Source organism: Scophthalmus maximus, chromosome 3 (assembly GCF_022379125.1).
Source record: "Scophthalmus maximus strain ysfricsl-2021 chromosome 3, ASM2237912v1, whole genome shotgun sequence".
Taxonomy (NCBI): domain Eukaryota; kingdom Metazoa; phylum Chordata; class Actinopteri; order Pleuronectiformes; family Scophthalmidae; genus Scophthalmus; species Scophthalmus maximus.
Genome location: NC_061517.1, coordinates 22,462,170 through 22,486,174, shown reverse-complemented (window position 1 = coordinate 22,486,174; position 24,005 = coordinate 22,462,170). Strand labels below are relative to the sequence as shown.

General features: G+C 42.3%; 1 protein-coding gene across 3 annotated transcripts; it reads left to right on the top strand.

Moving 5' to 3' along the window:
- The first annotated feature begins 3,817 nt into the window (after positions 1-3,817).
- On the top strand, positions 3,818-23,784 carry bicdl1 (BICD family like cargo adaptor 1). 3 transcript variants are annotated; one of them, XR_004794515.2, is made up of 12 exons: positions 3,818-4,729; positions 5,855-6,070; positions 11,475-11,591; positions 12,129-12,140; positions 13,338-13,484; positions 13,647-13,826; positions 13,945-14,163; positions 14,965-15,108; positions 16,162-16,292; positions 17,056-17,176; positions 17,619-17,733; positions 19,606-19,709. XR_004794515.2 is itself a non-coding variant. In XM_035639663.2 (11 exons), the coding sequence occupies exons 1-11, from the start codon at positions 4,337-4,339 to the stop codon at positions 19,771-19,773; spliced, it is 1,848 nt and encodes a 615-aa protein (XP_035495556.1). In that variant the 5' UTR covers positions 3,819-4,336; the 3' UTR covers positions 19,774-23,784. The 3 variants fall into 3 exon arrangements, 2 of the variants coding, with proteins under 2 accessions (XP_035495556.1, XP_035495557.1); XM_035639663.2 differs by lacking the exon at positions 17,619-17,733 and having other exon boundaries at positions 3,819-4,729; positions 19,606-23,784; XM_035639664.2 differs by lacking the exons at positions 12,129-12,140; positions 17,619-17,733 and having other exon boundaries at positions 3,819-4,729; positions 19,606-23,784.
- Positions 23,785-24,005: the final 221 nt, after the last annotated feature.

The window sequence follows — 24,005 nt, the reverse complement described above, 5'->3', positions numbered from 1 at the left end:
TGCCTTCACTCTATCGGCTCAAGAGGCTTTGTTTGTAATCATTCATCATGAATGCCCCGCCCCCAACCTCGTCCCTACCCCTTCATCCCCCACCCATACATACACATATTCACACATATTACTTCATCTCTGAGGACCTTTACTGAGTACATTAAGTTATTGACATTTAACCTCAAGTCACTAAACCAAATATTAACTTAACTAACTAATCTAAACTTCAGGCCTGATCTAGAACTAAGTTAGCCTCTTAAAGCAATTAGCAAGTTCTCCCTCTATGAAAAATATGATAACAATTCACACGATTAAGCAACATTTTGACATAGACATCAGAAATAATTAGGAAGGATTTACGCATCTATACATTTAGTTCATATCCAGTCATTTCAACATTTTGTAAATGAGGTCTAGCTTGCCAAACGGCTCTTTTGGTCAGAGTTCATAATTTAATTTTGGGACTAGATACTATCACCTCACACTTTTGGGGGGGGGGGGGGGGGGACAACAAAAACAACTGGAGAAGTCCATTAAACTGATAGCCTTTTTTTCAAATTAGAAAGGAGTAGTGGAATTTTATGCTGGTCACTATTGAAAATGACATTTAATTAACTGTTGAGGCGAGTGTGACATTCACATACTCACATACAAGCATTGATGTGTACAGCTACAATTAAATTCCATCACACTTGTTTGGCAATTTTACATATTTGAAATGATCCAAGATGATTCTCTCGTAAGAAATATACATTAAAAGATGCACACACACACACACACACTCACAGAGAGAGAGAGAGAGAAAACAAAACACACAGATATCCAAAACAAAAACTACATAATAGAACATGGAATAAGAAAAAGCACTAAAACCATGACTTAAACCTACCCACATAAACCTTAATGTCCAGCATTCATATTCTACAGTGAAAGCATATTATCAGTAAAATGTACAGAGAAAATGCAAGACTACAAATTTTTTGAGATGACTCAACTGAAAAAGTCAAGTAGTTAGTTAACCCAAAATTGTACTTGCAGTATTCAGTAAATGTACTCAGTTACACACCTGGGGTAACTGTATTTGGAAGAAATAAACTAAACGTCTTAGCACTTAGTGGTTCTTTATACATTGTAGGAACATTTTCTTAGCGTCAATGGTAGGGTAGTAATACAATATGGAATAAGATGGCATCTACTGGGTCACATGGAAACTATTGGAAAAATGCCTTTTTCTTAAAATTTAAAATGCACTTATATCGAATAAGAATGGTGAGTCTATTTACCCGTCTGGTAAAAATATCTGCTGAGTTTTGTAGTCAGTAGGTGACATGACATCATTGGCTAGCTATTGAAAAAAATATGTATTTTTTAATATTAATAATCAAACAAGATAAAGAAGCACTAGAATCCAATAAAAGGAGGTGTGTTTTTCCAGTGTAGTAACAATATCTGGTGTACTTTGGAGTCAGAGGGTAATATGACATTGAAGCTATTGAAAAATACATTTTTAATATCAATATAAAAGATGCACTAAAATCTAATAAAATGAGGTTGTCCAATTTGTAGGATCAAAGGTAGTAGACCTAATACAATTCAGCCAGTGGGACACATGACTGGAATCTATTGAAAAACATGTTTTCTTTTTGAATATTCATATTAATATGAAATGGAATTTATATTAAAGTCCAGTAAAAAGAGATGTGTCCTATTTGTCCAGTGTTGTAAAAATATCTTGTATACTTTAGAGCTATTGTGAACAATGCAATTAGGGCCTGTGCACTGGAGCTGCAGTGCCACAGGTGTCCACCGGAAGTCGCCTGGCACCCCTTTATGTCATTGAGTTTTGTACCTGGCATAAAGTATCTGCTAGGAATTGAAGGTACATAACCCGATCTCTGTCAAACTTCTCAGGCATGGTAACAGTCTCTGTATAATGTCAATATTGACCGAACGTCATAGCGCCACCTACTGGAACAGGAAGTGACATGTTCTATACTTTTACATCCTCTGCCTCGCAGGTTGACCAGAAGCTAAAACACTTTAATAATGTGATGCAGAAAAGTCTGTGAGTTTTCGTCTAAAGCCCTCCCCGTGGCGTGATGGCGAAATTCGTGCTGCATCGGTGCTTTCCACTGTGCACCGGTAAAAGTTAATGAGGAGATTCTGAGGGAGCCCAGCCTTCCTCAGCTTCCTTAGGAAGTACAGACGTTGTTGTGCCTTACCAGTGTCAGATGAAGTGTGCGTGGCCCAGGGGAGATCCTCTGTGATGCGAATTCCAATTTGAAACTGGAGACCCTCTTCACAGCCTCGCCATTTATGAGCACGGGGTCAGGATCTCTTCTCTTGTCCTCCTAAATCCACTACAATCTCTCTGGTTTTGCTGTTTTTTCAGGTTGAGATTGTCAGTGCAACACGGTGAGGAGTTGTACCTCATCTCTGTATAGGATTAATCACAGCGACTCCATTTTCTGTCGCTGTCATCTTAAGACCTTTGCTATGCCTCTGCGGGTTTACCTTATCCAACTCAAACTTCCTCAAAAAAGCAGTAACACATTGATGATGTGATTTTGTCTAATCTGTCAGTTTTCGTCTAATGCCCTCACGTGGCGGCAGATTTAGATGTGCTGCCTTGAAATATCGGACTGCCATAACTCCACTCCACGTGGTCATATCTTCACCCAATTTCTCATGCAAGATTACAGTCCCACCCACACCACATCTACGTGTCAATATTGAGCCATGGTCAATATTGACCTGACAACAATATTGACCAGACAACAGGAATTCAGACTTATGTTACTAACATCATCCCATTTACATGGTGTACTCTGCGCATGATGTACATGGACACAGGAAGTGATATCGCGACCCACCCTGACGTGCGCATATGTGCGAGGGCCCCGATAAACAGTGCGTATAGCTTTTTTTTATCTTGTAATTCATTCATTCATTCATCGTCTACCGCTTTATCCATTTAAGGGTCGCGGGGGGTCGCTGGAGCCAATCCCCCGCGGATTTCTAGGTTCGAACCCAGAACCTTCTTGCTGTGAGGCGAAGGTGCTAACCACTACACCACCGTGGCGCCCATCTTGTAATTTAAATGGGAATTTTTTTTATGGCCCCTATAAATTAAAGTATTGTGGCAAGGGGAGGTTACTATCATGTAAGCTACAGATCCAAATGAATGTCGAATTTCTGACCTAAAGCTAATAAACTAGCTTCAGGTAGCAGTAACTGCAGCCTGTAGCTAGCAATTTCGATCATGGCCATCAGATACATGACCACCTCTGTCGTATATGTTTGTAATAACATTATTTATATCATCAAATAACCTTACACATTCTCATAAAGTATGAGTTATAGTCACGTATTGTTTTCTGAAATGTGAATTTCCAGACCTGACTGGCTTAGTTATAGGCTACGTATATGCGCAACACTTTCTGTTTACATGGTAAACACGATTTAAATATCGCAATAATGTCTATAACCACCGGCCATTTGCGGAAGCCTAATTTGTTAATGGAACAAGTTCAATTTGGTCTCCACCAGATTATTATTTAATATCAGTAATACCTGCAAATTATATCCAGCATCACATCATCTTTAGGTCTTTCAGCACCGGTTTATTGTGAATGCAAACTCATAACAGGTTTTTCTCTGCTTGGCAGCTTCTACCGATGACTGCCGCATCATTGAAGCGCCAGTCTCCTCTTCTTTCATCTCTTCACGTGTTCGTTTTTTTTTCTGCTTGCCACAGATGTGTGTGCGAGAGGCGCCGAAATATGGCGCTATGGTTTTTCAGCCAATGGGCTCGACGTTTGTAACAGGTTGCCGCTGTCGTCACCGCCGTGGCGGGAACGCGCATTCGAGAGGGGGAAAAGGGGGTCGAGAAGGCATCGGGATCGCGCCCCTCCGGTTCGCCGTCAAATGCCTCCGGTGTAGAGGAGCGATCGATATGGGGGGCCCGGGACCACGAGACGGCGTGGAGCCCGACCGACCGACCGACCGACCGACCGCTGCGCAGAGCTCATCGAGGCGGTTCATAGCGGGATAAGAACAGCCTGCGTGTCCACTGATTAACAGCCACAGGGCTGCAGTCGAGGCGGGGAGTCGCGGCTGGCAGTTTGACCAGGAGAGAGAGACGCGACGAGACTCGAGACTCGAGAGAAAGAGAGAACAGTTTGCGATCCGACTGAATCCAGCGGTGGATTTCAAGAACGATGGACGGATTGTCGATAGCAAGCCAGTCCGGCAGGCCCAGCCCAGTCGAGGTAGGCTGGCTTCGTCCGGAGTGAAAACCCGTCTCCTCTCTCCTCCGTCGGCCTCCCTCCACCGCCGCGCGCCGATGTCCGCCGCCTGCCTCGACCCGCACGCGCCCGCCGTGGTTTCAGCACCGCCGGAACTGGACAGCGACTGCATGGAGCCCCGGAGCGGCCCCGCCGCTCGGGAGCCCGGCGGCTTCCGGGCTCGCCCTCTGCGGCACGCCGGCCCCGGGGGCCTCGGCACGGCCCTGGAGGAGCAGCTGGCCATGCTCGCCGGGGAGCGGGACGGCGAGCGGGAGCCGCCGGACCCGGGATCGCCCATCGCGGGCCATGGCGCAGACCCGCTGTCGCTCCTCCGCCAAAAGGAAAAGGACCTGGTTTTGGCTGCTAAACTCGGCAAAGCGCTGCTGGACAGAAACCAAGACTTGACCAAGCAATATGAGAGGATGCACAAAGATCTCAACGAGAAATTAGAGGTAAACGAATACAGGGGAACTCCAGTTTTTGAATGCTGCACCGTGAGCCTCTTTCTGCATTGGCCTCAAATGCCATAATCCTGTAGCCAAGTTTTGGCCATTGCTGTGTAAACAAACTCAGGAGGATCCCAACACACGGAGACTGCAGAGCCTCACATCCAAGCCACCGCATTCAGCTATGATGCCCCTTTTCGCGGCAGTGAGTTGTTGTACCCAGTGTTCTATAAACAGGCAACTGTATCTGATTGAAGCGCGCCGGTCCCTCTGATCGTGAGAAAGAAAGTGGACCCTTACTGTGTCTGTCATTGCAGTGAATAGTAGCCAAGCTAAGAGAAGGTGTAGCACATCATGTGTGGCCTGAGAAACCACAAAGGTATAAGCATGTGTCTGTCCGGGGTCTACCGCATCAACTGTACATCTGTTCAGCCCTTTGATCCTCCTTCATCCTCGTGTTGCAGCTCAGAGGAATAAGCTGCAGCCCGTCGTTATTAATGCTGTTACAGTTCCTGGTTCCCCGTACAAATGGCGGTTGGTGTTGTTGTTTTGAATCTCTCTGATCCCTCCTTTTGTTTGGGCATTCGACCAGAGAGGAAAATAGTGGACACACAGATACCAGCTGCTTCAGCCCTTGACCACTCTCTTGGAGCAGCTGGCCATGCAAGTGCATCTGCTCGCCGTTCATTGCCATCTAGAGAATAGAAAGAGGCAATGCAATGCTTCTTTCTATTCTCAGAACTGTCACTCCAGGAGACAGGCACAAGAGATTGGTTCAATTTTAAAATCCCTAAACTCTAGCACAGATTTCACCAGATTTAATTTATGCTTTTGCAGTTGTTGTCACCCTTTTGGACTTTTTAGTCTTGTTTCTGGTGTATGATGCAATGATCAAACTTTCTTCACTGTCAAAATCACATGCTTTCATATTAATGCCAAATGTATATTTGTGGCACAGTGACATCATCAGCACCACAACAGAAACAAGCCTCTACACTTTTGCAAAGAAGGAAAGGATTGAGCCCCACGTTCTTCTGTTGAAGGTGTACAATGTCTCAGTTTTAGTGTACCTCAAACCCAAGCAAATGAATGTCTAACCCTGTCACCCTCTGTCCCCGCATTCACATGCAGCACTTGGAGCAGGAGAAGCATGAGTTGCGTCGGCGTCTGGAGAGTCGAGAGGGGGAGTGGGAGGGCCGTGTGGCCGAGCTGGAGACGGACGTCCAGCAACTGCAGGGCGAGCTGGAACGCCATCAGGTCCAGCTGAGAGAGGCTGACAGGGACAAGACCAAGGCCATCAATGAGCTCTCGGAACAGAACCATAGACTGCTGGAGCAACTCAATAGGGTGAGCAGTGTGTGTGTGTGTGTGTGTGTGTGTGTGTGTGGCCTGGCCTGGGGGGCTGCCTGGCTGACATTATTTAAGGTGCTCAGCCAAGTGATGATTCATCGTCCCCCTGGGGAGGCGGGGTTCTACCTCCCTTCAGCCTCTTTCTAAATCCACCTGAATTATGCTAACTCATCAATATAAAACGGAGCTCCCAGGTCTTATGTTGAATAATTAACAATGATTGGACTGCACACTTATGCAATCGCACTGTGCACATTGACAGGTGATGCATTGGCAGCTTATTCTGACTGGCAGGGTAAAAAAATGGCCATATAGGGAAAAAAGGTTGAAAAATAGATCAATAGACGGACAGTCATATATGGCCGATACATTGAGGTACATATAGCAGTGCTCAGAATTGACACAAGCACTTGAATCTGCATTTTTTTTTCTCATGATGTACCGGACAGACATCAGGATGAACTGAGACTGGCAGTAGATGCCGACTGGTGGAGCTGAGAGTGAAAAAAAAGACTTTTCACTGCAGCCATAAAGAATTGATTGTTTATCACATTTGCCCCAAACTGTGTGTCGCGCCTAAAGACTGTTGCGTCACAGGGTTGAGCTTTCTTTTTCACCAACAGCAGGATGGCATCATGCTACCTAGCCTGTCAGAGGGATATACAGTCTAAAAACGTTTTAAGACCATTATACTGCATCAACTCACGGGTTGTGAACAGAGGCATCGTGTCGTCAGCTGTCAGGTGGGCTGGCAGTGGGTGCCAAGCTTACATTTCATGATGCCCAGAGCTGTATACACAAAGGTTGACAGGCCTGTACAGGTGCTTTGATAACCCTGTTAGTACTGCAGTCCATGGCAACGCTCACACTTGTGTGTGCTGTTTCCTCTCCTGGGAGAAGATGTGATCTGCTGCTGGCCACACGCTGCTCAGGGAGGAGAAGGCTCTGTGTGGTGGATTTCAAGCCCCAGTTCACCGCTGTAGAGGACACTTCTTGTTGTCACTCGATCATATTGAACCCGCCCCCAGCTCTATCTTGCCCCAACACCATTGTCACATTTCAATCAAGAATTGTGCTGGACTGGCCAGTCACCGTGGTTTGCAGCACGAGCAGACACTTAGCATAATTAAACTGCATTTCATTTAATTGAAACCTGGGTGTGGGAATCTCAAAAGGTATTTCCTGAAAGTGGTCAGGATTGTGATTTTAAGGGAGAGCATTTCTTGTAGCCTTTGTGACTCAGTGAAATTCCTGAGACCTAATTGACTCCACCAATCCAGATCTTATGATTCAGTGCGTTGGGCAGACAGAGGTAGACCTGCTGGGTAATGAAATAAATGAGGTCAGCCACAGTGCTCTCTCTCTCTCTCTCTCTCTCTCTGTCTCTCTCTCCCTCTCTCTCTCTCTCTCTCTCTGGGCTCATTATTAAGCGATGGGCGGTGACTAAGTAATGTTAACCATTCACAGCTCTGAGTAGGCACTATTCTGCCCCATACATCTTAAGCATGTCTTATTGTGATCTGATCCTGCCTGTGGCCTCCTGACTGGACAATAGACACATCTACCAGGCTCCAAACCGACAGATCACGCTCATCCACAGCCTCTAGGTGAACAATAACATAGAGACGGCAGACGCCGTTTAATTTTAAACTGGTTAAACTGGTTTGTTGGTGCCATTAGAATACTATGGAGGACAAAAAAAACATCCTATAAGCCTAAAAATAATAAATACAAATTTACATAATTCTAGATGAAATGAGTTGAGAAGTTATTTCAAATCTATAAATGAATAAATCGATAATTAATCAGGACATTAATAAGTAATCATATTTAATGTCTTTACTAAAACAAACCTTTAAGATAAGTGTAGATTTGTAGAAATAAAGTAAGGATGATTACTCATTTATTTTTCATTCAATTACTATTTTTCTCACTCAGTTGCTAATTTCTAATTATCCTCTCTATTAATTGAATTGCTTTTTGTGTGGTAATCTTGGCTTTATTGATTTAATTAGTTCTCCTTATATACTGTAAGAACCAACTACTCAGAGGGGTAATATAAAGATCCCTATCAGCCAAAGATTAACTTTATAAAAACAACACATCTTCCTCCCTTTAACTCAGGATTCATTTCTACACAAAGCCTTCAATTGGCTGCAGTGGGACGACCTTGAGAAGGCAGGGCACTCCATAGGAAGTGATGTAAGTCATGGGTGTAGAATGCAGTGCTGAGGGGATTAGGCTATAATCCGTGCTAATAGCCTTGCCATATGCATTCAGTCCTGAACCAAAACAACTCCTGTCAATACTCTATTTAATTAATAGCAGCAGGTAACTCATAAGAAGATCTAAAATTGTAATCTCTGACTCTTTCATCACGTCTTTTCCCGGGGTGACACGCCCTGTGGTTATTATTCCTCTGTGTGTGTGATTTTGTGTGTGTGTGTGTGTGTGTGTGTGTGTGTGTGTGTGTGTATTTTCAAACAGTGGTTGTAAAGCTATACATTATATTCATTACACCCAGAGAAAATTGTTTCCATTAATGCAGGAGATGAGCCTTAGGAGGTGTGTGCTGGTGTGTATGGGTCTTAAATGTGAGGACAGCCAGCCTCCTCAAGTGTAATCTGATCAGAGTGAACCAGCAGGAAAAGGACCTTCCTCTAATTACATCACCACACATGCTCAGAGAAGGCTAAAGATGCACTGACTACAGCATAAGTGTCTGCATGCTTTATGGTCATAGTCAATTCTACTTCCATCAAACGTTCCATCATACGTAATTAAAATGCGACATCAGCCTCCAGTGACTCATCAGAGGCTGTAGACAATCATTCACGTTTGTGATGTGTGACTTTTATAGCAATATGACAAGCAAGGTGTAATGTGAATATTTTAGTGTTGTGTCTGGCCTCACCAGTACAGTGTATCCAGAGCACACAGGCCTCAGTTTCATTCCTCCTGCTGAAACCTGTCAGGGGTAAACACAGTCCCAGCTATCATCCTCTGCCTCCCATCAGCCTAAGGTAGCTGTAACTGTCAGGACCAGCTCTGCTATTGGTGCTTATTGTCACAGAATTTGTTACGCAACCGCTTGAAAGTGGGGTTGCCCATCCTCCAAAAGTATAGACAAGGCAGCGCTCTGTGAAAGCGACAAAGGAAAATACCAGAAGCATTGAGACCACAAGTCGCAGCTCAACCAATCCTCCTCCTTCCTGGTTGCTATGTCAACCAGAAAGACATGCAAAATGAAACTCCATGTGTTGTTACCATGGGAATATGCTGTACAGAGGATACAGACAGTTTGATGCCAGGTTGTGCCACCAAAGACCTATGATGCACTTGCAAATGATGGATAATGTTCCCCAACCAAAAACCACCTGCAACTTAATAAACAGGAATGATATTTACTTTTCAAGTTTTGTCTCTCCAGCCTCTGGGTCAGCTGTCACATACCCACATGTGGACAATGTAGCTAAACAGATTAGGATATTTGCTCACAGTAATACAACAAGGTGACTAAATCCTGAGACAAACTGTCATTGCAAATACTTCTTAGAATTTGTTTAATGCTTTTTGTTGGAGGAAGTGGAGGTGGTTAAATCTAGCTAAATATGGCAGTAAATATACAATACAACATAAAACAAAGCAAACGTTGACCAGTGATACCATCTTTGAGCATTAGTTTAACCTGCTTAACCTGAGTGGCAGTGAACACATTTTGATTGATCAAACATTGTTTGATTTGCTTGCACCATAATGAAACCCACCAAATCTATTCAGCACAATTCAGGTATCAGGCTCATCCATTACCGTTTTGTAATTAACAACTTATCTTACACTTTTTAACTTGTTCATTATGTTTTGTAAACTTAATCTTTGTGTTGTTGAAAGTATAATAATCAGTAGAAGTTATTCGCAGCCAGGTGCAGTGGGTATACAGGGGGAGGTTTAATTTTCTAGCATTTGTTGGAAAAAATTCAACCATCATTATGGCGATTCTACAAAATTATTATTATTTTTTTTGCCATATATTATGGTTCCCCTGTAGCCCACCTTAAGAGCTCTAATACACTAATACTTGGATCTCAGTCCTTTCTGGGATGACAATTTCACTTAGAGGTGGATGATTAATTGATTTATTGTAACTTATCAAAAAGGTGTGCAGACAACTTCTCCCCATGTGAGGAGACGTATTTGCACATTGCACAGCTTTTTTGACATTCCCTAAAGGCATTTTGTATAAGTCATCTTGTAAAAACCAAAAGAGAGAGTCATCACACTGCTGCTATCATCTTAGTTACCACTCAGAGCAGAGCCCCACAATGATGGAGCTGAGGCACAGTCGTCCTGGCAGCTTTAAATTTCCACAGACTCCCTTCAGAACTCTGACACAGACTACAGCCAGTGTTACCTGAGGACAGAAGTGAGCTGAGCCTCTTCAAATCCCAAAGTGAGCTTCTTGAGAGGCTGCTTTAGTGTGTAGTGCCATCTAGAGGCCATTCATATTGGTGTACATAGTGATTAAGACAAACCTAAAAAATAAAAATCTAAATTTAACACTTCCTTGCTCTAGTTTTTTGCTCTACACCATGTTATTCTTTTCAGTGAGTTGTAAAAGGCAAGTCATTTTTAGGTTTTGCTGTTGACATTTATGATAATGCCAACAGTGGTTTCCTGACTGCAGCTCTATGCTAATGAAGCGCAGCCGGGCACTGAGTAGTCTGTTCCAACCAGGTAAGTATAATCTCAACTGATGCCCAGAGTCTGCTGCTGTGCTGCAGTGTGCACAAACACTGAGCACTGGACTATTGAAGGGCTGTGACATTCAGATGAACAGTATCGGGAGAGCTGATTTACAAGCAAAACTACATTAGTAATACACATTGTGAATGTCAGCATTTTAAGGTGTATGTGTGTGTGCGTGTGTGCGTGTGTGTGTGTGTGTGTGCATGCATGCGTGTGCTGCACAGTCTTTCTTATGTAACTGAGCAGTTAATTTAATTCAGTTAATGTGACTTCAATAATGGGTTGTTATCATCAAGTACAATGATCCGTGGATATGTAGCCGGCTCCTCATCTTTGCTGCCGACTAAAGGCTCCAGGATACAGTAGCCACCCTCAGCACAACACGCTTGAATCTCTGACTAAACTGTCAGTGGTCAAGTTGCACTGTGGGTAATGTAGGCGCTGGACTTTGACAAATGCCAATGACAAATGAGTGTGTAGAATTAAAAAATGATATCTGTTTCAGCTACTACGATTCTGATTGGGGGTTTTTTTTAAAACTGTCTTCTGCGAGTCTGACAGTGTTATAAGACTGCAATGTCAGTGGAATATTCTTACCAACTAAATAAACGCAGATTCATTCCAGGTTAACGTTCTGTATTGTGAATCTTTCCAGGCTGCAGAGGTGGAGAAGCAGCTGTCCACTCAGGTTCATTCATTACGGGACGACTTCAGGGAGAAGAGTATGTCTACAAGCCAGCACATGACACGATTAGAGACTCTACAGGCAGAGGTGAGCAACTACCAGTCACATGTTTCCATTGTCCATCAAATACAGGCAGTTGAGCTGTATCTCTGAACAGTAGGCTGAGCAGGTGAGCAGTCACCCACCAAAAGCAGAACAGAGCAGAAAAGCAACACTCTATTCACAAAAACAAAATAACATGTTTACAGTTACTTGCTCAGCAAGAAGACCGTGTGCATAAGGTGACTCCACATTGCAAGGGATGCAACTTCTGTGCTATTATCTTGCAATTACCACATTGATCACAAATTGGATTCTGTTTTGCAAGAGTTTACATGGTCTCACTTTAAAGTTAGGGTTTCTGATGATAATAAGTGAAAATCCCACTAAGGAAAGATTCTTCTTTGAACTCATGTCCTGTTTTTCAGAGAGGTATTGAACATCTTTCAACTCGTGCTACTGGAACTGCTTCTTCTGTCAGGGCACTTTCTCCTAAATTGTAACTTTTCCTCTCTTCCTATTATCGTTATCTCTCTCCTTACCTGCTCCTCTTTCCCTCACACTCCTGCCACTTGGTTGGAGCAGCAAGGGCTAGAAGTGAGTGGTTGCCGAATGCTGTCTGTCGACCAGAGTGCATGCTGCATGCTGAGTCTTGTGAAAGAGTAAAACAAGGATTGCACCATTATTATTATTATTTTTTTTTATTATTATTCTTTAAATATACAATTGTTTCTTTTGCATCCGATTAAATGAGTTGATCATTGGATACAATTAAGATCTTGTGTTAACATAAAATTAAAGTTAGATGGAATAGAAGCCAAAATGGAATTCATGTATGAATAGGAAAAAAACAGCATATTTGACATTTCCACATCCTTATGGCAATCCCTATTTCCGGGGATTGAGCTTGAAAAAAAAGCTTTGTAACATGAGCATGAGATGTGTTGCGATGTCAGTCGCGCTCATGTATGTTATCAGCAGGTCATGTTATGAATAAAGTTACTGTTAGAGCATGAAAAACTGCTGAGATTTCCTCTGTACAGTCTCTTCAAAGGTGGGCAGAAAACACCAGAACCGCAGAGCCTGCGCTAAAATTGGAAGGAAAGGCTCTATATTTGGCTAAGATGTCTGGGTGCTCCCACTTATCTAACACTTTGCCTTGATATGACATGTGCTGATGACTAGTGGCTTGTTGCCCTATTTCTGTAAAGTCAGAGACTATAGCAGCCCAAAAATATTCCAGAACTTGGCAATGTTGATGCTCATATGGTAATAAGGAAAAAAAACAACTGATCCACATGTAAGCTCCTGTTCTGTGAAGTATGTTACCAGATGTAGGTCAAAAGCAGGAGGAATAAAAATGAGCGAGAACTGCTGTTTGTTTAATGGGGAAAGCTGCTCAGGCAGCGGGGGGGGGGAATTCATGAGGAAAAAGGAGCCCTGCAGCGAAGCTAGCCTTCAGTTGAGGGCTGTTACATTGTATTGGGAAATAGTAGGCTTATTGTAACTTTGGTGGAGATGCTAACATATCACTTAAACATTCCTAAAGACGAGGGAGGCAACCAACGCCTATGCCCGTGCTAGGCAACAAACATTCTTTAGACCAGTGGGAGTACTTTTTAATCTTGTGTAAAAGCCCAGCTCGCCTCAGAGTCATGTAGCCTTAAATCAGGCCTATAGCTGCCCATCTGTCCACTATCGACCAGGAAATCTAAAGAATCACCAGTTAGTTAGTTCACCAGTTAATGGCCATCCTGTGGCGTAGTAACTAACAGGTGCTGTTTAAAATGTTAGATTAAGATGCTGTCAGATAGGAAGATGGAGCTGGAGCGACGGGTGCACGCCATGCTGGAGGAGAACGAGCTGCTGCAGAGCACAATGGACGACCTCAGAGAGAGGACGCTGGTGTTGGAGAAGCAGTGTCACGAGAAAGACCTACAGGTATGGATACGTGCATGAAGGACTGTAGATATTGTACATTAACTTTCGACAAAGCAATTTTTGTGTTCACCCATGTCCTTAAAATAGCCAGCACTCCTGTCAGACTACTGTAGGTATTCATACTTTGCACTGTTAAGTTTTGCCTCCTTTTGTTATGTCCAGTTGCGACAGAGCCAGCTGGAGCTCAAGGAGGTTCAGGTGTCCCACAGGCAGCTGACTGCTCGGCTGGAGGAGCTGTCAGAGGAGCACTGCCTCCACAGCCTCACCCCACACCCATCCAGCCTGCTGTGTGAGATAGAACAAAGCATGGAGCAGGAGGAGCAGGAGCAGGAGAGGGAGCAGGTAATTATTCTCATGACTTTAGGATTATGTTTCATTTAGTCCACTCTTTATTTAAGCCCTTTGTTAGCACCAGGCGCTTGTATGACTGATATCTTCATATCCCCTCCCCCAACTTAAGTTGCGTCTTCAGCTATGGGAGGCCTACTGTGAGGTCCGCTCACTCTGCTCCCATCTCCGGGGAAACGACATAACAGACTCTGCACTGTCCACCGACTCTTCCATGGACGAGTCCTCGGAGACGTCCTCAGCCAAGGATGTGCCTACTGGCAGCCTCCACACCAGCCTTTTGGAGCTACGGAGGCTTACCCAGAATCTGCTGGATGGCAACGAGTCCACGGTAATGAACAACACACTGTGGAAAAACAACCCCTCATCATTTAAGGGGTACCAGAGTTTCCTATTCACTTTTGAAATAGGACTGTAATTATGTTATTACAGAGCAAATAGAAACAATGGTTGTAGACAATTTAGTAAGCACCCACTCATGTGATTACGTTTTTAAAAAAGAACCAGAAAATTATATAGAAGTCATTAGGGGCGTATGTTCTGTTTGTGTGAATTAAGCTTGTTTTGTTGATGACGTGGAGCAGTAAACTGTGGCAGACTGAACGGGCTTGTCGCTGTTCACCCTCTTGATTTCAGTGTTTCCTGCAGCTAACAAAATGATAAACAGTATAATGGAGACACTGTTCAGCCCCTAACAAAATTCAAATCTGTCAAGGACTTTTTTATTAATCACTGACCTGAGATCCTGAGGTTTCAGATGCCCCTTCCTGATGAATCCACTCTGATGTAGCTATTCACTCATTTGTCTCTTGATACATTCTGTGATTCCTCCAAACTCACCCCTGTGTAAATGTTAACGAAAATAAATATAAATTCATTATTGGAATATTTCTTCTCCAAATGTGTTGAATTTCATGCTGGCATTATTGTAATTAGCAATATATATATTTTTAAATACTTGCAAATCACATATTGTAATCACATATATTAGTTCTTCTCTTGAAAATGTCAAACGGGACACAGAGTAACATCAAGTTATAGAGTGGTGGATACTGCCTATTTGAACACTTACCATAATGAACTCTGAATAGTAGCAGTACATAAACAATGAGTGTGTGTTGTGGGTTGAAAGGGCTCGCGGCGCAGCGATGAGGAAGCTCTGGAGGAGCAGGTGAGGAAGCTGGGAGAGGAGCTGAGGGAGGGGAGAGAGCTGCACGAAGCTGAGCAGGACAAAACACGCAGCAGTGAAAGGGAGCTGCTGCAGCTGCACAATCAGGTACCAGTTTTTACATTACATTATATTTATTCAACAGACGCTAAAGCGACTTACAATAAGTGCATTTAAGCATGAAAATATTACCCAAAACGTGCAAATATCAAGAGAGTGCATGAACATTTATTAAACAAGCAAAATCAGCTTCAAGTGCTCCATTCTGGGGGGGGGGGGGGGGGGGGGGGGGTTTCTGCTGTCCTAGCTCGTTACACCGTTGAGGAACCAGGACAGAAAACAAATGGGATTTAGTTGAGCTGGGGCTGTCAGCCTATCGCAGTCAGGAAGTAGCAAGCCCGAGGCCAATTCCTGAGCCATTCGCAGCACGGTAGGCAAGTACCAGTGCCATGAATCTGATTCGAGCCACCACCGGAAGCCAGTGCAGGATGCGAAGGAGCGTTGTAGTGTGGCAGATCTTGGGAAGGTTGAAGATCAACCGGGCTGCTGCATTCTGGAGGAGTTGCAGTGGTCGGATGGCCCATGCCGGCACACCAGCTAGAAGGGAGTTGCAGTAGTCGAGGCGCGAGATAACAAGAGCCTGCACCAATACCTGGTCGCCTTCTCCGTAAGATATGTCACAGTTTCTCTGACATATCTGTACATATGTGTACACTCATGTACATCATATATTGAACATGGGCATGCTGATAAAACATAAGCGCTCGAGCTGAATCCAAAGGTTTTTGCACTGAGGACCTGCTGCTAATCAGGTCAGACAGCCTCATTAATTCAAGATCATATCCACTCGCTCTTGGTGGAATAACAATGAATTAACAAGTGCTTGTGTCTAAGAATAACATGACCCAGTGCTGCAGATGTGGTTCTCACCAGTTCATGAGCCAATGTGAATTTGATGTATGTTGTTTTTAATGTAGGACATTGCTTCAACCTTGTCTCCTGTGTGCGAGGACAGCTCACTTCCTCCTGTGGCTTTAAAATGCCATCTTACATGAGCTACACAAAATAATCTCCTCCCCCCCACTAAAGCTTGGAAGCAATATTGAATTTATTAAGGCCTGTGTCTCACAGATCTGTCATGCTCTCCCATGTAACCTGCAGATGGCGCTGCTCTCCATAGAGATGTGTTCTCTGCAGGAGGACAACAAGCGGATGAGGGCGATGGCTGAAGTCCGAGAACCCAGCGAGCAGCTCCAGAGTGCTATCAGAGACAGAGACGACGCCATAACCAAGTATGATCACATCATATAATGAATACTGCATCACAACTACATAATAATAATAACAGCAACACCAACAAAAATATAATTATAATAATAGTAATAATAATAGTGATGATGACAATAACAATAACAATGATGATAATAATAATAATAATGATAATAATAATAATGATAATAATAATAATAGTCATAATCATAATAATCATAATCATAATGCACTTTCACTAGCAAGATTTCTATGATAAATAAACTGTATGTAATATATAATACAATAAGCCTTCCTTACAAATTCTCACCTCAATGAGATGTTTAACGGATAATTAAGCACTGATGTCAGGGAATCCAATCATATTATCTAAAGATATGAACAACAAAGCAAGAAGTCAAATCAAGCCCCTTTTGGCAAGAGAAAAATTATACTGAATGACCTGGTTAGTTGTCTACAAACAATTTCCAATAATATGGAGCACTTTCACTTCCTTGAAATAAAGTGATTTTGTTAAAAAGTGACTGCATGTGTTTCTTGCCCCGTCAGACTTAACTGTAGTATGTCCCAGCAATTACTTTTTTCTGATCATAATGTTTTGTTATAGCCAAAGTACTTACTGTGAACAAGAACCAGTATGAATAGTTTGACATTTTCACTTGATATTTAACATACACATGTTTGAGTGGTTTTGATATTACAAAGTGTAATGTGTGTGTGTGTGTGTGTTTGTGTGTGTGTGTGTGTGTGTGTGTGTGTGTGTGTGTGTGTGTGTGTGTCTTGCAGAAAGAAAGTGGTGGAGATGGAGCTGGCCAAGTGTAAAATAGACATCATGTCTCTGAATAGCCAGCTTTTGGATGCCATCCAGCAGAAGCTCAATCTGTCGCAGCAGCTGGAGGCCTGGCAGGTGGGTCAAAGGTCACAAGCGATTTATCTGTAAGAGCTTAGTAGTTCTTTTGTGGGATTTTGGTACAGCTATTGTAAGGTTGTTACGTAGAGAGAACTTCATTCCTGGAGAGAATCTTGTTCATCCAGGAATGAAATGACAATTACTTCTCAAACAGTTTCTCTCTATTTTTCCTTCCCTGTCACTTGTGTTTCATAACAGAAAGTCAGTATATTTTAACAGAATCTGTGCACTTACACTTAACCACTCAATTAACCTGAGAGCGTGTGTCAGTCTGTGATATGTGTAAGTAAGGGCAGATTTGTAGTCTGAGTGACATTGTGAGTGTGTGTGCGTGTGTGCATGCATGCGTGTGCGTGTGCGTGTGCGTGTCCATGTTCCCTCCCTACCCCTCCTCATCCCTAACTAGCAGCTCTTTCCTCTCTCTTCTCCCTGCCCACAGTTTGCCTCCTCAGGGCTCTTTACTGTTTGGCTCTTGTGGTTTCTGATCTAGTGGCCTTTCTCAGCTCTCGTACCACCCTCTCTCCCCTGTGGTACCCCCCCCTCCTGCCTTAGAGGTGAGCCCGAGCTGCGCCATCTTGCCGCCTCACCCTCCACCAACCCGACTACGCCATCCTGAGCCATTCCATGTCACGGTTAACCAACTCCAGACTCCGAAATGCCCACCCAGCTCCCTTTCTCACTGAAACCATCAACCATCACACAGAGAACCATCCTAACCCTCCACCCTCTCTCCACCTGCCTGTCTCCTCTCTCCATACACCTGTACCACTAATTGAATGTCTTTAAGTAATGGGTCCACTGTTCACTTTGAGAGATAACAACACAGACATCAAAAACATGCAGATCCTAATGCTTGAGTGGTACCAGAGCCGTTGAGAGAGAGAGTAGCGACAACGTAAGTCCAAAATGCTTGCACGTCACGTGACTCATGTAGACTTCAGATAGTTTCCGGAAGTTCTTGGCGCGCAATTACAATCCATTATTCGGAGCTACAGAACTGCTATTTTTGGTTTTTAGTAGTCAATAGATGTATCGATTTACAATATAGCAGACCGACATGCCTATGTGTCAATAGGTTTTTTAAACAATTTATTTTACAAATTTATTTGGATATAATCCACTAACTATTGAGAGGATCCATGATCCGCCATTGCTGAGGGAAAAAGGGTCCATTGGAGTGAACGGCGTTGTCACTACTCTCTCACTCAATGACTCTGGGTGGTGCTACATTATGTAGAGTGATGTTAGGTCACATCCAATGAAGACTAATATTTTATTAATAAAAGGTATGTACTCCTAGTGTAAGTACAAAATAGCTTTTCAGAAATCCCTGGTTGCTTTATCTCTCAACAATAATTAGAAAAAACCTGTCAATCCTTTAAGTCCAACTATTTGTTGCAATTTAGAACAGTGAACAATAAATCACTGGAGCAGCAAGATTAACATTGGGACAGGAAAGCAAAAAATACTTTGTTCTAATTACTCATGCCTCTAAAAGCTATTTAAATTAATGACTTACTCTTTAAGTTAACTCACAAAGAGATCTCTCACAAATAGATATTTACAAGCATAATAGACAGGAAACATTGTCTTTTTGAGAAGCCAGAGGACGTTTTCCCAGAATTTTTTTTTAGCTACAATATCAATCACCAACTGCTCTCTCTCCTTATGGACAGCAGCCCTTCATAATTCAAAACAGGAATTTCCATCATATCTAATGGTGAATAATGAACAATGCGAAGAAGGCAACTGATGTGGGCCTGAATCCTCCGAGCTGAATGTGCGTCAACTGTAATGTGGCCCATGTGACTGAACAATTTTGGAAATATACATCTGTGCGATGCAGCTGTGGTTTGAAGACAAAGCAGATTGTCCACTAATCGAAGTCCCTCCTGTCCACATGTCAAAGTGTCAGTGAAACACAAACTGCACCAAACGTTCTGGGCAGAACCTCACATGCTGCAGTACAGCTTGCTGCCATTGCTGTGTAAGTGTATGTTTGACTTGCTGAATAAGAGGCAAATTGCAAAACTCTCTGGATAGCGGTGCTGTATACATTTCGATAACCCTCTACTCTAACTGATTTAACAGTCAAAATGCAACCTTCAAGTTTTGTGCTTCTTTTGCACATTAAAGCATTTCAATAAAATTACTACACAAGAAATCTGAGGCCAGGTAGGAGTACATTATCATAACATCATAAAGGCTAAGCTGCAACACAGGGCATCCCGCTGTTTTTAAATTGAGCACCTCAAAGGGATCTGCTGTGGTAAAGGGGGTTGTGGTGTCAAATTAATCAGAACCAAATAAAAATAATAAATGGATAATTTAGGTCAAACTTTTCAAAACCTCCAGTATACATGCCATCTCTGTGTGACATTTCTCTCCTGTCTGTTTCTCATTCACTACTCTGTCCTTGGCTTTAGGACGATATGCACAGAGTGATTGACCAGCAGTTGATGGACAAGCACCAGGACGAGTGGCGCTCTGCCCCTTCCTCCCTGTCGCGGGCCCACGGCAGTCAGTCCTCAAGACGAGCTCACCGCATCTCCCACCAGGACAAGAGACTTTTCTCTTTCTTCAAAAAGAACTGAGCCCTGTTGGACTGGCCCTGGGCGCAGCAGACAGACAGACAGGCGACGCAAGGGCCAAGGAGGGAGAGACATCGTAGTACAGGGGTAACCACACAGCCAAAGACGGGCAGTAGCATACACTGAGGTTTGGGAGGGGGTCATTTTGCACTTTATCTGTCCCATTACTCTTCTCCTTACTGATTGATTGGTGTCTTCTGACAGACAGAGATGGAAATATAGGAACAGGACTTCCCCAGAGGCTTTGGCTTAAGCCCCTCTCATAGAAAGTTATCAGTCTTTACAGAACGTAAACAGGGTCAAAAAGTTTACCTCCAAAGAGGAAGGTTTCCTTGTAGTGCCTATGACCATCTCTACTAGCCCACTGCCAACTCTGTAAAGAGGGGAACAGTATGTACAAAGTCTAATTGTATGCATCCCATTTATCAGGCCAAGGAGTCTGGGGAAAAACGGGTTGATGTAAGGGACAATGTGGGTTCATGGGAAAAGATTAGGATAGTAGGACGATGATCAGAGCAGTGATGCTGCAGCCAACCAGGTTTATTCATTTGTCCAGGGGATGTTCAGAACATGAAGCAACAGCTTTACGTATCAGGACCATAGCATATTATATTTTTTATAGAAACAATGAACCAAAAGAATATTTATTTTCTTCATAGATAGGCATGCAGACAGTATGTTGTATGTCCCAGACCCAAACTTCTGTAAAAACTTTGAGGGGATTCACAAGAGAGATATTAAAGCTGCACTAAACAGTATTTTTATATAAGCAATGGATCAAATAAATGTGTAATGTTAATGTAAAAGGACCCATTGATAGTGGAAAAACCTTCAGAGAATGGTCCCTTAACTTCAGTTCCCCTCAGCTCTGCAGAGCATTTTCACTCACCCATACTCAGCTGATTAGTAAAGGTGGGGGGAGTGAGAGAGCGAGGGTGAATTGTGAAAAAAATGAGTCATAAAGACAGTCTTCCTGATTGAACTTATGCTAAGCTTCATTAGCCAGTAAAAAAAAGGAGTGCAGCTTTTTAAATGAGCAGCAGATGCTGAGATATCCTGCCTGTTTGTCCACACTACCTAGCTCCGGAGAAAACACAGGATCCTACATATCCCATAATGCAACTATGTTCTGCAATTCATGTGGAAATCCCTTTCTGATTTTATTTCCCAATTATCCCCCTAATCACATTACAATTATTAAGTGTCATGCATCGTTAAAAAATAAAACATAATCAAATCTGATCAGGGAAAAATGATCCTTAAACTAAGTGAATGTAAACCAGCACTTTTATTTGAATATGTCTCACACGAGGCCTTCGTGTTCATCTCTGACATCTGAATAAAGCTGGGTGGCTCAGCTATGTTCATCTACAGTTCACATCTTATTTAACATGTCAAACATGTATGCTTTATCCAAGAAAAAGCTTGATATTGTCCTCATGATGTCAATCATCTTCCTAGTAGACCAAATTTTCAAAAATGTTTACACATCAGCTTGAGATGGAGGAAAGATTATGGTACATAGAAAGATCATCAATTCTCCAAGTCGATCAATTCAGCTCGAGAATAACCTGTTGAACTTCATTTCGGTGGACAGAAGCTCGTCTAATCTTCCTCTGCAGTGATCCACATCTGCTTTGCTTCACTTCTAACAGAAAAGGTCTACCTCCATTCTCGTGGCTTCAACACTTCATGGGCACTTTGATTTCTGAGATGCGGGGCTTCCGTTTTAGTCGACATATCTGTAACTCCATTGGACAAACATATGTATTGACCTGAAGTGTCCGAGCACGAATGACTTCCAGTTTGGCACAGGGATGTCTCATGTCCGACTGCGTTTGAACTCATGTCTGATGCAGTTGTGCAAACCTATGCAGATGTCTTCTCGTCATTTCAGCTGGTTGTTGGGAAGGATCAACCCAAAGAATGATTTTTTATAAAAAGTCAAATAGGTTTGGATGAAATCAATATATTTATAAGGAAAAAATGCATACATTTTGAATGAAAATCTTTTTTTAGAGAGAAATATCTGTAAATTGTTATTTGTAGGCTCTTTTTTCATGTGTGAGCAGTAATTCCACTGGTGTGTTGGACACAATCACTAATACATGTGTTTATTTGACTGTCGGGGTGATGCATGCAGTAGAACTGGCAAGAGATATTCATATGTACTTATGAGTTCTGTACAAAATATTCACCACCATGATGTGAAATCCAAGCTTGGCCAGGAAATAGCAAATTCAGTCCATTTGACAGTTCTTGGTACCACTTTCTGCTAAGTCATCTTTTATAAGCCATTTATAATCAGCGGTTTTATTAATGGTTAATAAACTAATTCTTGTATAAGGATTGATAAGAAAAAACAAGTCATTTTAACTAATAGTGCAACATTTCTTATCTTTGTTTTGAGTTAAGGAAATCAGATGCAGCCTTGGATTTAACTCTACATCATAGATTGAATAAAAGTATTTCCCAAAATATTCCATTTATAGTCATTAATAAAGGACATTCACAATTAAAATATCAAGTCTTACAAGGACCAAGAGATTTCTAAAAGGCCAACATCATAATGTAAATGTTAATAATTCATTAATTAAGGGTTATTAAACTAGGCAAGATAAAAGTTGGCATCTGTAAATAAGCTTTGGTTCAAAGCCTCTGTTTTCCTTCAACAGGGGGCGAGAGGTCAAATGATGAACACCAGCCTCAAATTTCTTTAACAACTAAATTTTTTCGCATTATTACTTTATTAAATTTAACCTTTATTTGAGAAGAAAAACTGTCCTGGCCAAGATAGGCAGCACAAAGGATGAAAAACAGAGAAAACAGATGAGACAGATACTCACAAAATCCAGATTTAACAGAAACGGGATGCTGTGTCCTCCTTAAATCCACCCTAAATGGGACTTTAAAATCTACTGTCCCAAAAAAATGACAAGATTCTGAAATACCTTCAAAACATTGGTAAAAGGAGTCATTTTAGCTCTAACTACAGAAGGAGTAGGTATTAGTGAAGGATTTAATAAGCATTAATGTAGCCCTTGAAAAATCTGTACGAAGGCCATACTAGAACGTTTTTTCACTGCTCCTGTCTGAATGGACGTGGTCTGAATCGTAAAGGAAAATAGACACGTTTGGGGCTCAGTGGTTCCCCATCCGAGGGACAGTTTAGGGAAAGAGCTTGGATCAAACACCAGCCACTGCTGCCACAACCACACTGCAGTTTGTCTCTTTTCATTTCACGTTTCATTATAACAATAGTATAACAAGTTCGGTTCTGTCCACATCATGTCCAAATTGCTTTCCGTTTCTTGTTTGTATGAGACTGTCGATCAGACACTGTAGATTGTACTGATTCATTTTTCCAATTGAAAGAGTTTTTAAAAACGTCGTCTGCTGCGTCTTTCTGTGTCATACATGCTGATGCTGCCACTGAGGGCTGAGTATCTGTGTTGCAGCAGTGACAGACAGAAGTGCCATTGAGTGTGTGCACTTTCCGTTGCTTGTCTCCCCTCAGTCGGATGTTATTTTGGAATTTAGTGCTTTGGATGGGCTCATTGTGCTCCGTGTGAGTGCTTCCATTCACCACTGACTAATGGCACTGTTTTTGTTTCAGAATGCTTCAAACTATTCAAAATATTTATCATGCAATTTTCTGGGCATTTTGGGGAATTTTTTGATACAAATAAATACTTTAAAATCACAGTTGACATTTTGATTTTTCAATGCCGGAAACATGACTTGACGTTATAACATAGTGATGACTCCAACAAACACTGTCAATAACTACATCCGAGTTTGACAAGTGAAAATATCTGCATGGAAAAGGCCTAGTCTACTTTACTTCACCAGTTTGAGGTTCCATTTCTTTTTTTAGCGTTGATGCATTTGGCATATTTCGTTTAATATAAAGAAGAATGATTAGGTCCTCAATGGTTTGGTGGAACCTGTGATAATGCGTTTTCAAACGATACTCAAAGCTATAATGTAAAATACCGGCATTCCTCAAAAAAACTATGTATATGTATTGTATTATTGCTGCTTATGGATCAATTTGAACTTCCTCTCTGAAAACCTGATTAATTCCCTGTGTGAACAAGAAAAGTAAATTATTTTTCAGTTTATGATAGAGGCTTCCCAAAGACCACTGTTCACTTCCTCCCGTAAAACTTTATTCACAGAAAAGATAAAAAATAAACATACAGGTTTTTTAAAAGAAAAGTTAACACCAATCC

Bases quoted from the DNA above. Each gene is read 5' to 3' on its own strand.
- bicdl1 (XM_035639663.2), top strand. From the start codon at position 4,337: ATGTCCGCCGCCTGCCTCGACCCGCACGCGCCCGCCGTGGTTTCAGCA. The intron at 15,109-16,161 runs GTACCAGTTTTT...TGTAACCTGCAG, and splicing joins TGCTGCAGCTGCACAATCAG to ATGGCGCTGCTCTCCATAGA. The intron at 16,293-17,055 runs GTATGATCACAT...TGTGTCTTGCAG, and splicing joins AGAGACGACGCCATAACCAA to AAAGAAAGTGGTGGAGATGG.